This window comes from Maniola jurtina, chromosome 7, assembly GCF_905333055.1.
Source record: "Maniola jurtina chromosome 7, ilManJurt1.1, whole genome shotgun sequence".
Classification (NCBI taxonomy): domain Eukaryota; kingdom Metazoa; phylum Arthropoda; class Insecta; order Lepidoptera; family Nymphalidae; genus Maniola; species Maniola jurtina.
This window is the reverse complement of record NC_060035.1, coordinates 13,676,572-13,692,104: the sequence shown is the minus strand read 5'-3', so window position 1 is coordinate 13,692,104 and position 15,533 is coordinate 13,676,572. Positions and strand designations below refer to the sequence as shown.

General features: G+C 39.8%; 2 protein-coding genes across 8 annotated transcripts; both read left to right on the top strand.

The window, feature by feature from the left end:
- Positions 1–1,875: 1,875 nt before the first annotated feature.
- On the top strand, positions 1,876–8,412 carry LOC123867084. 5 transcript variants are annotated; one of them, XM_045908947.1, is made up of 6 exons: positions 1,876–1,934; positions 2,885–3,261; positions 5,251–5,470; positions 5,730–6,163; positions 6,714–6,948; positions 7,702–8,412. In XM_045908947.1, exons 2-6 carry the CDS (start codon positions 2,903–2,905, stop codon positions 8,065–8,067), a joined length of 1,614 nt encoding a protein of 537 aa, XP_045764903.1. In that variant the 5' UTR covers positions 1,876–1,934; positions 2,885–2,902; the 3' UTR covers positions 8,068–8,412. The 5 variants fall into 5 exon arrangements, with proteins under 5 accessions (XP_045764903.1, XP_045764904.1, XP_045764901.1 ...); XM_045908948.1 differs by lacking the exon at positions 1,876–1,934 and adding an exon at positions 1,953–2,187 and having other exon boundaries at positions 2,892–3,261; XM_045908945.1 differs by lacking the exon at positions 1,876–1,934 and adding an exon at positions 1,953–2,187.
- Positions 8,413–10,052: 1,640 nt separating this feature from the next.
- Positions 10,053–15,135, top strand: LOC123867093. Of its 3 annotated transcripts, none has more exons than XM_045908968.1 (4): positions 10,053–10,185; positions 11,438–11,639; positions 12,185–12,853; positions 14,025–15,135. In XM_045908968.1, the coding sequence occupies exons 1-4, from the start codon at positions 10,178–10,180 to the stop codon at positions 14,412–14,414; spliced, it is 1,269 nt and encodes a 422-aa protein (XP_045764924.1). In that variant the 5' UTR covers positions 10,053–10,177; the 3' UTR covers positions 14,415–15,135. The 3 variants fall into 3 exon arrangements, with proteins under 3 accessions (XP_045764924.1, XP_045764926.1, XP_045764925.1); XM_045908970.1 differs by having other exon boundaries at positions 10,059–10,185; positions 11,483–11,639; XM_045908969.1 differs by having other exon boundaries at positions 10,059–10,185; positions 11,480–11,639.
- The last annotated feature ends 398 nt before the right edge of the window (positions 15,136–15,533 follow it).

Genomic DNA, 15,533 nt, shown 5'->3' with positions numbered 1-15,533 from the left:
AAGCACGGTAATATTATCTATACAGTATTCTAACTCGGCCGTATCTTTGAAATAGATACCTACAGTTGCGCGGTACGTAAACATGCGGTAGGGCTGCCCGCCTCCAGCAGTTTAATTACACTTGCCTACTTTGTGTTTCCATCTAGTTTTGTGATTGTAAATATAATTTTTTTATATAAACAAATAAAATACTTTGTGAATTGCATAGGAAATGTTCAATAAAAATGCGTGTTGTTTTTTGATTGGTAGATTTAATTAAAAAACCATGTTTATGATTGAATAACAAATCGGTCTTATACATTTGAGACCGAAAAATATTTGCGCCTCGACTGAGACGTAGGAAATTAAACGAACGTTACGAATTATTAAATTTTAAAGTTTAAAAAATCCGCATTCTAGTATAAAGCTTTTAATTAAAAATTGTTTTGGGAAACATGGACAAGATGGAGAAAAATGAATATCTTTTAATTGGTTATAGATACCTACAGCTACTTTACAATTTATATATTTGGTTTTAAATGAAGTTCGGAATATTTTCTCCATTTTTTCTATATATTCCACAAAATCATCGCTGGGTACAATCAAAAAATTTGCGAATTAATCTTATTGTAGTCCCGGTACCTTAAAATACCGACTTCTGAGCTGAAATTGTGGCTTCTTTGATCGGGTTTCACATACAACGAAAAAATCGCGCGGTTATTGTTAGAAAAACAAAACACCGCCCGTTCGTCACTGCGGCACAGTCGCGACTGTCTGCGTGTCGAGCGCCTGCCGACATCGAGGTGCGTAGGTATAGCTCACGTTTCGTCCCTTTGTATGAAGTTGGAATACTGATACATAATATTACCGTGACCAAAGGACCAAACTATCTCTATGGTTTATCTACTATCCAAAGAGTATGTAATCACTTCGTTAGAAACTATCTAGACCCTCTCCACAGAGAGTATATAATAATGTACTAGTAGTTACTCAAGTCCAACTCCACAGGTCTCCGTCCAGAACATTATTATTATTCATTACCCTATCCCAGTATACATAAATACTAATCAATAACTTATCCAGTCATCCTATTCATAAGTTATTGGAACGTATTAGGCCTGCCGCACACAGACGCGGCCTGCGGTGGCGGCCTACCGCGGGCCGCGGCTCTAGCCGCCACAAACACACACCACCGCGGTCGCGGTCGCGGCTTGGAGCGCCATTCGCTACCCAATCTTCTTAGTGTCATCACATCAAATGAGTTGGAAGACAAAACTTTGCTATTGTTGGCACTTTGTAAAAATGAGCGAAAAAAATAAAATGAAAAAGATGCTTATATCCTAACATAGCTTGAGAGTATGTTAATTGAAAGAATAATGAAGATATATTTTTTTTATTCGATTGTTTTTATAATCAGCGTGAGCTATATCATACAACACTGGATAATTTCGCACAGTGTCTATTAAACTTCAGTAAAGTTGTCTGATGATGACGTCATTTTGCTTTAAAACCAACTGTGGGCCGCGCGGCTTGTGAAAAATTGCAACTGAGTACTGAGTACTGACTACTGACCGCTTGGTGGCCGCGCGACTTACCGCGCGAGAGCACACACCGACGCGGTGGAGAGTGGGCGGGGCTTGCGGCCGCGGCCGGCTGCGCTCTCAAAATGTTGCAGGCCGCGTAGGTTTGAATAGGACTTCATACTACAAAACAAGCCGCTATATACTGTGGCCGCCACCGCAGACCGCTTCTGTCTGTGACAGGCCTTAGTGTATTATCTATGGTTATTGGTCTGTGGTACTTCAAATATTATATTCTGTGACCGTATGATTTTTCTGGTCGGTGGTATCCATAGAGATATTGGTGTGGTATAGTCTATGTAGTTGAACCATGAATAGTGAATCATATTCGTCTATGGTTGGGACCTCCCAGCACCTACAAAAAGCTTATATAAAGTAAAGTACCTAACAACGCTACAATAATACCAATACACCATAACGTAGTGTTTTCATACTCTTTGAATAGGTACACCAATACTATACTAATATACAATACCTTTACTAAGTACCTATAAATAAACTTTAACGAACGATAGAAATTAGAACTTTATAAGTATTGGGGCTACGTAAAAGTGCCACAGGGTAGACCGTACTAGCTTGTTATTAAAATAATCAACATTAATTGTTATTGTTCAAGGAAGTGCAGTAGGTAAGTACAAATAATATTTATTTTATACTAGCCGATGCCCGCGACTTTACCCGCGTGGATTTAGGTTTTTCGAAATCCCGTTTGAACTCTTTGATTTTCCGGGATAAAAAGTAGCCTATGTGCTAATCCAGGATAATATTATCTATCTCCATTCCAAATTTCAGCCAAATCCGTCTAGTAGATTTTGCGTGAAGGAGTAACAAACATACACACACACACACACACACACATACACACAAACTTTCGCCTTTATAATATTAGTGTGATGTGAAGTGTGATTTTTATTCGAGTACCTACCTAGTAATAAGGTAGGTATCACTTACCTACGTAGCTAAGTAATGAAAGCCTTTTGTGAGAACTTTGTTTTCAAGATGGTCACAGGTCACAGATAGGTACGAGTATATACCGTTACCTAGCTATCACAAACGTTTTATAGGTTTATTACTCTAATATTAATTTACAAACTTACCCACACTACGCCGCTTTTTGCTGGCATAAAATATTCTCAAAGGTGGTGAAGTCTGCCAATCTACATTGGGCCAGCGTGGCGGATTTGCCCTAAGTCCTTCGCATTCTGTGAGGAGACCCGTTTGCAGTAGAGGGCTGGTGATGGCTTGATCATACTGATTGACGGATGATGATGATGATTTAATATAAATAAACTATGTTTAACATTGCATTTCTGATGATTTATTAGCATTTAGGTAAGCCAACAATGAGCTCGTGTAATGACGGAAACGGGAATGAAGGAAATAGAAACAGGAATGGCGGAAACAGAAACAGGAAAGGCGAGAACAGGAGCGTGAATGACGAGAACAGAGCCGGAAATGACGGGAACGGGAACAATGAATACGTTTTGAGTTGGTGGCAGACGGCGGCTGTGGCGGCGGGGACGGCGGCTGTCGTCGGCGGCCTGGGCTACTTGCTGACGAGAGCCTCGAGCTCGACGTCCGCGCCACACGCCTCCCAACCTTCGTCGGAGCAAGACGGACCGGAGCGAAGGGGGTTACTCAGTAGTTTGACGGACTCCCTCCAAGCTATAACAGACAATTGTAATCGAGAGACCATGGGAAGGTACCTAACTTTTTTAACTAACGGGGCTGGGGGGATTCTTAATCTTCTAGAAATAAGGTTAGTCACCGCCGGGCAAAACATTGGGTTATGATAGGATTTAAGGCATTCATTTTATGATCATATCTATTTTTTTTTATTGTGTTTTATCCCGGCCGGACACGCACCTCTCACTTTCGGAGTTATAGTACCTACGCGACAGGTTGAAATGGCAATCGGAGAGGGATCAACCCGCACAGCCTCCGCGCTAACCCGATGCGGGCAAGAGCGAGTGTCTTGCGGGTGTGCGGGGCGTCCCCCCGCCTCGTACCCCGATTGCCATCTTAACCTGTCGCGGATTATAATATGGAAAACATCGTGAGGGAACCTGCACACCTGTCTTTAATGTTCTCCAGGTATGTGAATTCTGCCAATCCGCACATAACTGATAACTTGCTGATAACAATAATTATAAAAGAAACTTGGTTTTGTTATATTTTTACCCGACTACGGTTAAGCCGAAAGGAAGGGTTATGATTTTATATTTATAATAATGTTACTTTTTACATCGTTTTCATTAATTTTAAACCTCACATATTTAATTGTAGATACCTACACCCCTACCTACAGCTATGCCCCTTGTATAATTAAATGATATATATTTAAGTATATAATTGTATAATTAAGTAGGTATAGGTAGGTACTAGGTCACAGCTGTAGTTAGCTATTATTATACCGATATGACGATAACTACTGTTCAAGATGTCGGAAGAAATCAAGCCGACTGAGAGTTTTCAACGAAAATGCTGTCTTATTCTTTTAAAATATAACAATGTAACCATACTGATACCACATTAGTATCTAGGTACATTGCATCCGTGTGAAGCCGGGGCGGGTCGCTAGTCCATAATAATAATTCGTGATGCACATTGAACAGCCACATACGAGTAACTTTACTCATGACTCATTAGCAACAAAGTAACAGTAACAAAGTAGGTACACTGTTTATTCTTTAGTCACAGCTTTAGTTTCTATTAATAGGCAAGTATTCAACTGGCAACGTAAACATATTAATATTAAGTAGGTATCTATACGTGAGAAATGAGATTAACAATTAATTACATTGACTTTAAAATGACTTTAAATTATTATGGACTAGCGACCCGCTCCGGCTTCGCACGGGTGGACATTTATTTTTTCTATTTTCCGGGATAAAATATAGCCTATACGGATTCGGAAGAATCCCTCTAAGTAATGGTAAAAGAAATTTTGAAATCAAAAATACAAAGGTTTCCTCTTTATAATATTAGTATAGATTAACTGTAGATACATAACTGTTCGATACTTTCACCCATTTTGCATTGACTTTGTGATACTCGTAACACAAAATAGGTAAAATTTTATCGAAAGGAAAGAAATGGGTCAGTAAAGTACCTAGGTACCTACCTAGTACCTACTACCTACCCATATTAAAGAAGTGGAGGGAAAAACTGATGCCGGAAGGGCGTTCCAAATCCTAGCGGTTCGGATTAGAAACGAGGAAGCAAATCCCTTCGTACGTGTCCTTCTTTTCTGGGTGAAAGTCAGCGTTAATATGAATGGAAACGGGAATATTGAAGGTGGTCGGCAGATATTCATAGAAATAGATCACCGCATTCAGCGCAACAGTCAACAGTTAATTGTGATTACAGTGGACCTCCGGTAATCCGGCCCCTGTCTAATCCGGCACCCCCTGTAATCCAACATGTCTATTTTTATTGAATTTACTAAATTTGACATACATAGTGAAGTATGATTTGTTCTTCAGAGTTGTGAATAACATATAGAATCTTATCATTGGATCTGTAATTTGTCGGATTACAAGGCACCCTTTTGTAAAAAAATCCGGACTATAGGGGGTCTTAGGCAGTACTCTATAATCCGACAAATTCGATAGTTCGACAAGGTCTTGCAAAACGTTTGTCGGATTACCGGGGGTCCACTGTATTATGTTTATTATGGCAATATTTTCAGTTCAATATCCCAGTCGAGCAGTTGGGCATCCCAGTCCGACGTGCCCGTGAGGCCAGCTATCGGTAACCTGAACTCCTTGCTGGCTGATATCCACGTGCGATACATCGCGTTGAAGCGGGAAGACTTCCAACTCCACTACAGGGTGTTTGATGAGGTTTTCCGTAAACTCCATCAAAACATGAAGGCCGTCGACAAATACTATGAGCGATACGCTAGCAATGTAAATGGTTTTTATTAATATTTGCAGCTTATCAATCATCCGCTTTAGAGTATATCTACTTATAACAGTATCCGCTGTTAGAGTACAAATGTCTCTGTTAGGTAGTTTGTAAATATTGTAAATAAAGAGTGTGACCTTATTCAGTGTATCAATACCTCTTTATTCCATGATTCAGATTGAAGTACCTACTTGTTTTTTGATCGCTTCACATGACATGTGCTCTGGTAAGACAACTACTCAATTTTAAAATGTTTCCCAGGTGCAATTTGCTGGCAGCCATTACGACCGTCTCCGCATACGCAAGCCGGACGAATTCGACATGGATATCGTGATAGGCGTGCCGGTCAACATGCACACGGACCCTAACAATCCAGAGGAGAGCGACATAGTCATCGAACCAAAGTGGCCTGGATTCGTGCAGCTCCGCGCTGGGACACAATACCAAAAAATATTGGTTCGCGACGGTCAGGACTGTCAGATCAATAGAAAGGCTCATGAGTGGATGGACGACAAGAAATACATTCTGCGTTCAAAGTTCACTGATTGGTTCAAAAGCGTGGGCAACCGAGGTCTCAATAAATTCGAAACCTTGAACGATCTACCCGTATGCTACGTGGATGGTACGCCCTATACGATCCGCACAACTTCCAGTGGTCCAGCTTGGACCATTGTCATTGAATCTCGTGGGTTCAGGTAAGACTCATGATTTAGACTTATTTTGTGGTTTAACGGTTATGTACCACGATCGATACGATGATTGTTTTATTACCATCAAAGGATAGACGCCCACAGCTGGACATGGATCTCTTGTAGGGACTTCCACACGCCACGGTCTTGAGCCCCTTGAATCCAGCGGCTCCTTGCTACTCGCCTGATGTCGTCCGACCACCTAGTGGGAAGGTCTTCTAACGATGCGCTTTTCGGTGCGTTTGGTAACATCTATCGGTTTGTCGAAATATGTGCACTTCCAACTGCCATTTCAGTTTCGTCACCCGCTGAGCTACGTCGGTTACTCTGGTTCTCCTACGGATCTCCTCATTTCTGATTTGATCACGTAATGTAACTCCAAGCATAGCTCTCTCCATCGCCCGCTTAGCGATTCTGAGTATTCTTATGAAGCCCAAAGTTAGCGGCCATGTCTCGGATCCATATATCATCTTTTGTTGAAGATTTTGTTCTCCAAGCACTGATGGATTTCGCTTTTCAAAACATTTATAGCTATTGCTGATATTATACTGTTCAGGCTGGACGTCGACCTCGTGCCGGCGCTCAAATTCCCCGAGAACAGATGGCTGGAAGGAAGAGCATACAGGCCGATCCCGGTAGAGTGTCGCCGCGAGTACTGGATGGTGGTGCCGAAGCCCAACAAGAGCGGGCAGACGCCGCAAGACGAGCAGCGCTCGTGGCGCATCGCGCTGCAGGACCAAGAGAAGCAGCTCCTCAATAACACCTACCAGTTGCGACAGGTCATTCGGCTGGTGAGTTTACTTTGTACAGTTCCGTAGCCGAAGGGTAAAATCGAAGCCCTAATAATGTCATTCTGTTGTCCGTCTGTCTGTCCGCTTGTCACAGGTTTCTAGCTCGGAGACTAAATGAGTTACACACCTGTGGTTGTATTTGGTGTAAAACGTTGACCCAAATCTAAATATTGAATTAGTTTTTTTTTCTAAATCTAGCATGAAGAGTATTGTCAAGAGCTCATTGGTATTTGGAGCTTAACTAATGAGACAGTTCAAATTAGCCTAAAAGTAGCATATGTATCGGGGATTCAAGCTATATAGGTAGCTAGCTTTGTTCAAGTCAAGAACGTTTTATAGTGGTAATACTCTGAAAACGGTAGGTACTGAACAAACAAATAGACTCATTGATAATAATTAAATAGGTAGGGGTTTTTTAATATATTACTTTTTTATTATTGAAAATATTACAATAAAACTTAAAGCTAGCCTTATCTAATTACTATACAAATCATGCCCGCGTGGAATGGTGCCAAGAATACTGGCTGGATCTCCAGGCTGGACAGCCAGGCTGATCCGTTGCGCAAAAAATGAGCCAGCCCTTCTGTCATCCGATGAGGCTATTAAACGCGGTGAAATGTCTCGTAAAAATTATTTTGGCACTAAGACTTGTACTAAACTACATAATGAACCATACTTACTAAATTTCTTTACTTTCTGTATTAGGAGATTTTTATGCGTAAAAAAATGTTAAACATTTGAAATTCTTTCCAGCTGAAAAAACTTCGGGATGCTCAAGGTATGAATGGTATAGCCAGTTATTATATAAAAACTCTGTTTTTCTGGGAAGTTCTCGAAAAGAAAACCTCTGATCCAACTTTTTGGAAGCGGAATGACATAGCTACGTTATTCAAACATATGGTGCAGAAGTTCTATGATGCATTGGTGAAGGGGAATATTCCATACTTCTGGAACAAAAATCACAACATGATTGAAAACTTGAACAGCAACACACTGAATGAATATAAGCGGAAAATTAATAGCTTATTGATTGTACTTCAAAATCCTTCCGATTACAAATCGGTCGCTAGATATCTGTTAACTCCTGAAGAATATCAGGCGTACCAAACGTTTCTTTAAAATGTTAACTTCAAGAATGAAATATTCGAACTATATAAGCGCAAAAATAAAATACGTTAGTAAGTACACTCAGTTTAGTTTTTACTTTGTGTTTTAATTTTTTTATTGAGATTCAAATGTTTAAAATTTGTATAACTGTGTTATATTTTGTGTTGTACAATAAAAATATATTATTTCATTCATTCATATATAAGTTGGTGCATTTCCAGTTGCATAATATTTGTATAAGTATTAATTTTAACAGAAAAAGTCCACAGGTAGTTAAAAGTTGGATTTTGCGCGTTAAGAACCTTTTGTATTTTTTATACTTAATATAATACAATTCATAAATAAAAAAAAATGGAAAATAATTCTTTTATTAGCACATTTTACTATTACACACATACACAAGAAGTAGCACATTGTTGCTAAGACCATATTATACCTAAAGTGTCCTACTCCTGCGGGGTGTTTGCTATGTGCTCACTCAGTGATCATCACTGATTGAAAGCCACAAAACTTATTTGACATTTATTTTTAATCCATAGAAGGATTGCTATGAAACAGCACTTTAATTTAGCTCACTGAAGCAGTAATGTAGAACCAACCAATCAATGTAGAAGGAAAAAGAGTGTGATTGCTTTTATTTAGTGATGAGCACTGAGTCTGGCCATACATGATCAAAACCGTCAAGTTTATAGCAGACTTGAAGTGGCGCTCAGTCAACTGATAGGCATACAGTACGAGTTACGACAAAGATCTTTGCCAGCTTGAAACCCGGAATGTATCTACAGGAACCTTTGAACGTAAGGCTCATTTTAAGCTGGGTATGGCCTATTGTCAAAGTTAGGCATTCGCTGCCTCCAAAAGACAAGAGTAGATTATGTGCGAAGCGGATAAAGCTACTTATTATTCCGCTTTAGGTATGAGTATTTGTTCCACACTCGCTCCATGTCCGGCTGTTATAAAAAAAATTTGCCCATTCCTCCGATTTTCTTACTAAAGTAGTAACTAAGTACTAGTAGGTACTAGAAGTACTTCCAGGTAATTCTATGTGAAAAATATGGTTTCGGTGGTTTCGTCGTGCACTGGGGAATTACCTGCTGACGGACATCACTTGGCTGCATACCATAGACAGGAGTAACTATCTTTGTTGCCGCCAGACACTTGCGACAAACAGCAAACAACAAGCAAGCGTGTGGATGAGTGTTTGCGTATGCTTGCCAATGCTTGGGAGCACTTGTCGTTCGATTCGATTGGCTGCAAGCCAAATCATAGCCAAATACTGTGTAAAAAAAATTAACTACTCTGTGGTGTTTGCGGTATTGCTGTTTGCTGCAAGTGTCTGGCGGCACTATAGGTTGTTTGTCGCAAGCTTGTGGAGCGCCATATGACCTCTGTACACACCATGAGTAACTAATTATAAATATTATAAATGCAAAAGTGTGTCTATCTGTATGTCTGCTACGTTTGCACGGGCCAACCGCTGAACCGATTTTAATGGGTACAGACTTGAGATAGATCCCGGGGAAGGACATATGCTACTTTTGATCCCGGAGTTCCTACGGGATTTAAAAAATCGAAATCCACGCGGGCAAAGCCGCGGGCATCCTCTAGTTACCCTATAAGTAATAGGTAATAGAGCACTCCTAAATCCTATCCTATAAATAAGTAGGGACTTACCTAAATTGGCTTCAAATAACAGATTAGAAGCGCTCTATCCATAGACACAGATTCATGGACTCACGTATACGTACATATATTAGGTATTCTGTAACCTCTGATTTGTTTCGAGTTTGTCTATGGTTGGGGCTTCCGGTTTCTGCAAATGTATAAGATAAGGCACTTATGTGAGATAGTGAATACGTCCAAAGAGCATAAAACACTACGTTGTACAATGTAACTTGTACAAAACGTTATAAAATTCATATGCACGCGTCGAAACTCGGCGCCCTGGCACTTGATTCGCAGTGCAACCCAGTGTACATAGATAACACACTATATAGCCAGTGTAGCTAGTCGGTCGCAAAGATTGTAAAGCAATCAGCAAATCAAAGAGGTTTTTTTTTTCATTTTGTGAACTTCCTTTGTGCTAGAAGTTAACTTAATCAACTGATTTTTTCGTAATAACATGGAAAGGTAAGTTATTTTTTAACCTTGGTTAATTCCGTACATCAAAGAGTATGTAATCACTACGCCGTACATACCTAATATCAGGGGGCACGGCAGTGCCTCCGCCAAGACGAGCCAAACGGCGGCCGGGGCGCTACGTACCTTTTTCTCGAAGTGTTTCGCCGTATTTTCGACCCTTCATAAATTCGGTCTGGATGTCGCTAGAAAGCTGAAATTTTCAGTATGGTTCTTTCTAGATGAATGATTTTTGTTAAAAAAATCTCACATAATAATTATTTAGTAAATTGGTCTAAAGGCAATTCTTTGAGTCTCATCAATATTATAACTTATACTTAACTAACTTTTTTCACTTTACTATTTTGTATAAAACTATAAGAGTTTCTACTACCGAACCCTAAAAAATAGTCTACATAAAAAATACAGAAAAATTATTCCCCGTTTAAAAAAATTAAACTAAATCAAGAGGAATTTTATTTAGGTAATGATAAAATTGTTTCTTTTATTTTAAAAGCCTTTTTTAGTGTCTAGCTGTCTAGACGGCCACAAGCGGTCCTTCTATTAGACCAAGAGTGACCAAGAGCCAACGCCGCCATCTTGTGAAATGTGAACGTTACGGTTACGCTGTCCCTCCTCCTACCATGTGGTGTTGCTAAGTAAAAAAATCTGAATTACACTGTTTTTTTTATTTAGTAGAGCCATTTTATATAAAGCACTAGGTAGGTATAGCATTTGAGCCGGTAAACATGATAGGTTGCAACGTTGCAACTCCATGGCATATCAATGGTTTTTATTATTTTTCCATATCAGCAAGCCATCTGTGGTGTTATTTTTTTTTAAATTCAGATACAAGTTGGCCCTTGACAGCTATCTCACCTGGTGGTAAGTGATGCTGCCGTCTGGGATGGAAGCGGGCTAACCTGAAGGGGTATGGCAGTACATATCCTTTTGGTTTCTACACCGCATCATACTGGAAAGCTGAATCGCTTGGCGGCAAGGCTTTACCGATAGGGTGGTAACTAACCACGGCCGAAGCCTCCCACCAGACCAGACTGGTGATTTAGAAATCATAAAATTCCAAACCCTGCCAGGAATCGAACCCGGGACCTCCCACTGATAGTTAAGACTACAGCGCTTACTGCTACGTGCCAGGGAGATCGTCAAAATAGGTCGTGTTTGCCGACACAAGTATGTTTCTTCATATTATTATTATGTCAATATTCATCCAGTTTACTTGTGGATTGGTGCAAATTGATTCCAGTGATTTGATATCTCGGTCGGAAGTGTCCGCGAGGCCGGCCGTCAGTAACCTGAACTCCTTGCTGGCCGACATCCACGTGCGATACATCGCGCTGAAGCGGGAGGACTTCCAGCTCCACTACAGGGTGTTCGATGAGGTGTTCCGTATACTCCAACGAAACATGAAGGCCGTCGACAAATACTATGAGCGATATGTTAGCAACGTAAGTAGTTCTTAGTAATATTTACTACCCATTATTATAAATAACTATAGATGCGAAAGTGTTTGTTTGTTGGTTTGACCTTCAATCACATCGCAATGGAGCAACGGATCCGCGTGAGTTTCTGCAAAAGTCTGAGAACCTCTGGTTTCAACTTTAAACTGTTGTAAGGAGCTGTGATTGTGATAGGATAGATAGATAGATTAGGAGGCGGACTTTCTAACCACTAGGTTAGAAAGTCCGCCTCCTAATCGAGGGCGGTAGTTCGATCCTGGGCACTTCTAACTTTTCGGAGGTTTGTGCGTTTTAAGTACTTAATTAAATATCACTTGCTTTGATGGTGAAGGAAAACATCGTGAGGAAAATGGAAAGGTGTGTGAAGTCTGCCCATTCGCACTTGGCCAGTGTGGTATGGCCGAACCCTTCTCGATTTGAGAGGAGACCCGTGCTCTGTGGTGAGCCCAAAAGTACTTCCCAAATTCCATGACCTGTTCTATCATTCTATGGTATGATCATGTGAGGACTTAAACCGTGACGATATGTTCCAGATCCAATTTGCAGGCAGTCACTTCGACAATCTCCGCATAAACAAGCCGGACGAATTCGACATGGACATCGTGATCGACGTGCCCGTCAGCATGCACACAAACCCTCTCGATCCAGCCGACAGCGATATTCTCATCGAAACATACCGCCCTGAATATTTGTGGCTCCGCGCCGGAACACAGTACCGGAATTTACCGAACCGCGACAGACAGGATTTTCAAATCAATAAAACGGCTTACGATTGGCTGGATAAAAAGAACTTTATCCTCGGTTCCAAATTCATAGTTTGGTTCAAAAGCGTCGGCAACCGAGCTCTCAATGAATTTCAAAAGTTGAATGGTCGGCCCGTATGCTACGTGGATGGCGTGGCGTACACGATCCGTTCGTCTTCCAGCGGGCCAGCTTGGACGATACACATTGAATCCGAGGGGTTCAAGTTGGATGTGGATCTCGTACCGTCGCTCAAGTTCCCCGAGAGCAGATGGCTGGGGAAGAAGTATCGAAAGATACCGGCGGGATGTCGCAGAGAGTTCTGGCTGGCGGTCCCGAAGCCGAACCCCGACGCCCCGCCCACTCCGCACGAAGAGCAGCGCTCGTGGCGCCTCGCGCTGCAGGACCAGGAGAAGCAGCTGCTCAACCACACCTACCAGTTGCGACAGATCATTCGTCTGGTGAGATTTTTTTGACTCCCGTAACTCATAGTCGAAAAACTAAATCCTTATCAAGTAACATTGTTATCCATCCGTATGTAGGTATGCCCTTTTTCTCAGAAACGGTCTGACTCATATTTGACTGTTTCATACGCGACGATAGGTAAGATGACGCCCCGCATCCGCTCGGCTACAGGTTAATCATAACATTCCACTCGTTCCTGTGTTCCCCGCCCACCTTCGTCTCAACATTAACAATGACACGAGCCTCTCAAGACTGATTCGATAGCCGATCCGAAACGCCTCGTTATTTAAAATACGGAACCCTAAAAGCATACGCAATAAGCAATAATTCTCGTTAACGTAATTACGATTGTGCCCTTTGACCTACATAAGTAAAGCTTTAAAGTTTATTACACAAATCCAAACTTTTTTTACAAGTGTACCCCCGCTCATAGAGTGGTCCCTTTGTAATAGGTATTTTTTTTCATTCCACGCGCACATTAAAGCGCATAAAATCCGCCATTTGGATTTTTAAGAATTTTATGTAACCAGAGACACTCGTGCCATCAAGACAAATCTAGGAGCGTATTATTTACTAGCCGATGCCCGCGACTTCGCCCGCGTGGATTTAGGTTTTTCGAAATCCCGTGGGAACTCTTTGATTTTCCGGGATAAAAAGTAGCCTATGTGCTAATCCAGGATATTATCTATCTCCATTCCGAATTTCAGCCAAATCCGTCCCGTAGTTTTTACGTGAAGGAGTAACAAACATACACACACACACACACACACACACACACACACACACACACACACACACACACACACACACACACACACACACACACACACACACACACACACACACACACACACACACACACACACACATACATACAAACTTTCGCCTTTATAATATTAGTGTGATCAAAAACGGTTGAATGGTTGAGTAATTATAAGCGGGCATAGGAACGGACAATATGTAGATTGTAGGTATACAGGTCAAACACATAACCCTTCTTTTGGGCTTCGCCGCAGTCGGGTAAAAAGAGAAAAATTTCTTTGTTTGTAATCGGTAAACTCCTAACTAAATTGATTTTAAAGCTAGTTGTTAATATAATGGTGCTTAATACTTGCTATAAAGGTTAGGTAAAGGTATAATATAATAATTTCCATTTAATATTTCCAGATCAAAAAATTCCGAGACGCTCAAGGCATGGACAAGCTAGCCAGCTATTACATAAAAACGATTTTTTTCTGGGAAATTGCTGACTTACAAAATGTTCAAAAAGGCAAAAAATTAAGGAAAAAAGAAGCTTTTTGGAAACAGAATGACATAGCCACATTATTCAAATACATGTTGCAGAAGTTCTACGATGCATTGGAAAAAAAGAGTATTCCATTCTTTTGGAATAGAAGAAAAAATTATATTCAACGTTGGGACATTGACAGGTTAAATGAGTACAAAGGTAAAATCAACAAGTTATTAAATGTACTTAATAACCCTTCTGATTATAAATCGGTCGCGAAATATCTGTTAACCGATAAAGAATATCAGGAATATAGAAAGTTCTTATAAACGTAGGTAATGGAATAAAACATCCCAACTAAAACTAAAAACATTTTTTAAAATTTATTTTCGGTCTGTGGTTTCGGCTCGACAGTTTCGCATTTACTTTTGTAAAAAAAAAATTTTTTTAAATATAGTAATAGTTTATAATACAGAGTGTAACCAGAACACTAGCAAAAACGAAGACAGGTGATAGTACTGAATACTGATAGGATTATGGACACCATAACAAAAAACTACGAAAAAAATTTAAAAATTATATAATATATTTTTTAAGTTCCCAGCCTGAAGGAAGTACTTAGGAGGAGTTGAAAAATGACAGTGATTTTAATAGTATTTTTGTTTTTTTTTATTTAGGTGTAGGTAGTATATTTGTTTAAAATAGAAATATCCATAATTAAAAATAATCAATTCTTTCACAGGAAAAAATCCAAAATATTCTGCTGCATAATTCGACATAATGCATAGTTAACATTTTTTATATTAAGCCTAACTAAGTACCTACCTGCACTATTTTTTTGCTTATATTTTTCTTGGTACGTGTGAATTATATTTTACTCTTTACATATTTTTGTTAAAAATCAGTTTCATTGTACTCATCTTAATAATATTATTACTTACAAATGAAGTCCACAAGATTTATGCTTACTCGTATTTTTTATAATTGATTCAATAGGTAGGTATACCTAACTATTCTTATTAAGTTAGTAAATATAAATGTTAATTTTTAGAATTTTGTTTTATTTATGTAGGTATTCAGAGAGAGCAGAAAGTGAGTACTTATTCTTATTATAGTGAGGTAACTAAAAAGGTGCATCACATACGTCTAGTGTATCACAACCATACAACCATCGATGTATACATACAACTCACATAATTTAACATAGGTACTAATAAATAGGTTATACTTATTATAAAAGCAAAAGTTTGTCTGTTTATCTGCTTTTCACGGGCCATCTGTTTAACCGATATTGACAAAATTGGTCTAGAGATAGATTGCATCCATGGCCATTTTTGGTCCCGCAAAATCAAAGCATTCCCACAAAATTCTTTAAAAACCTGAATCCACACCAAAGAGTCTCTGGCATCATCTATACCTACAGAGATAACTTTCATTCCGGATACGGA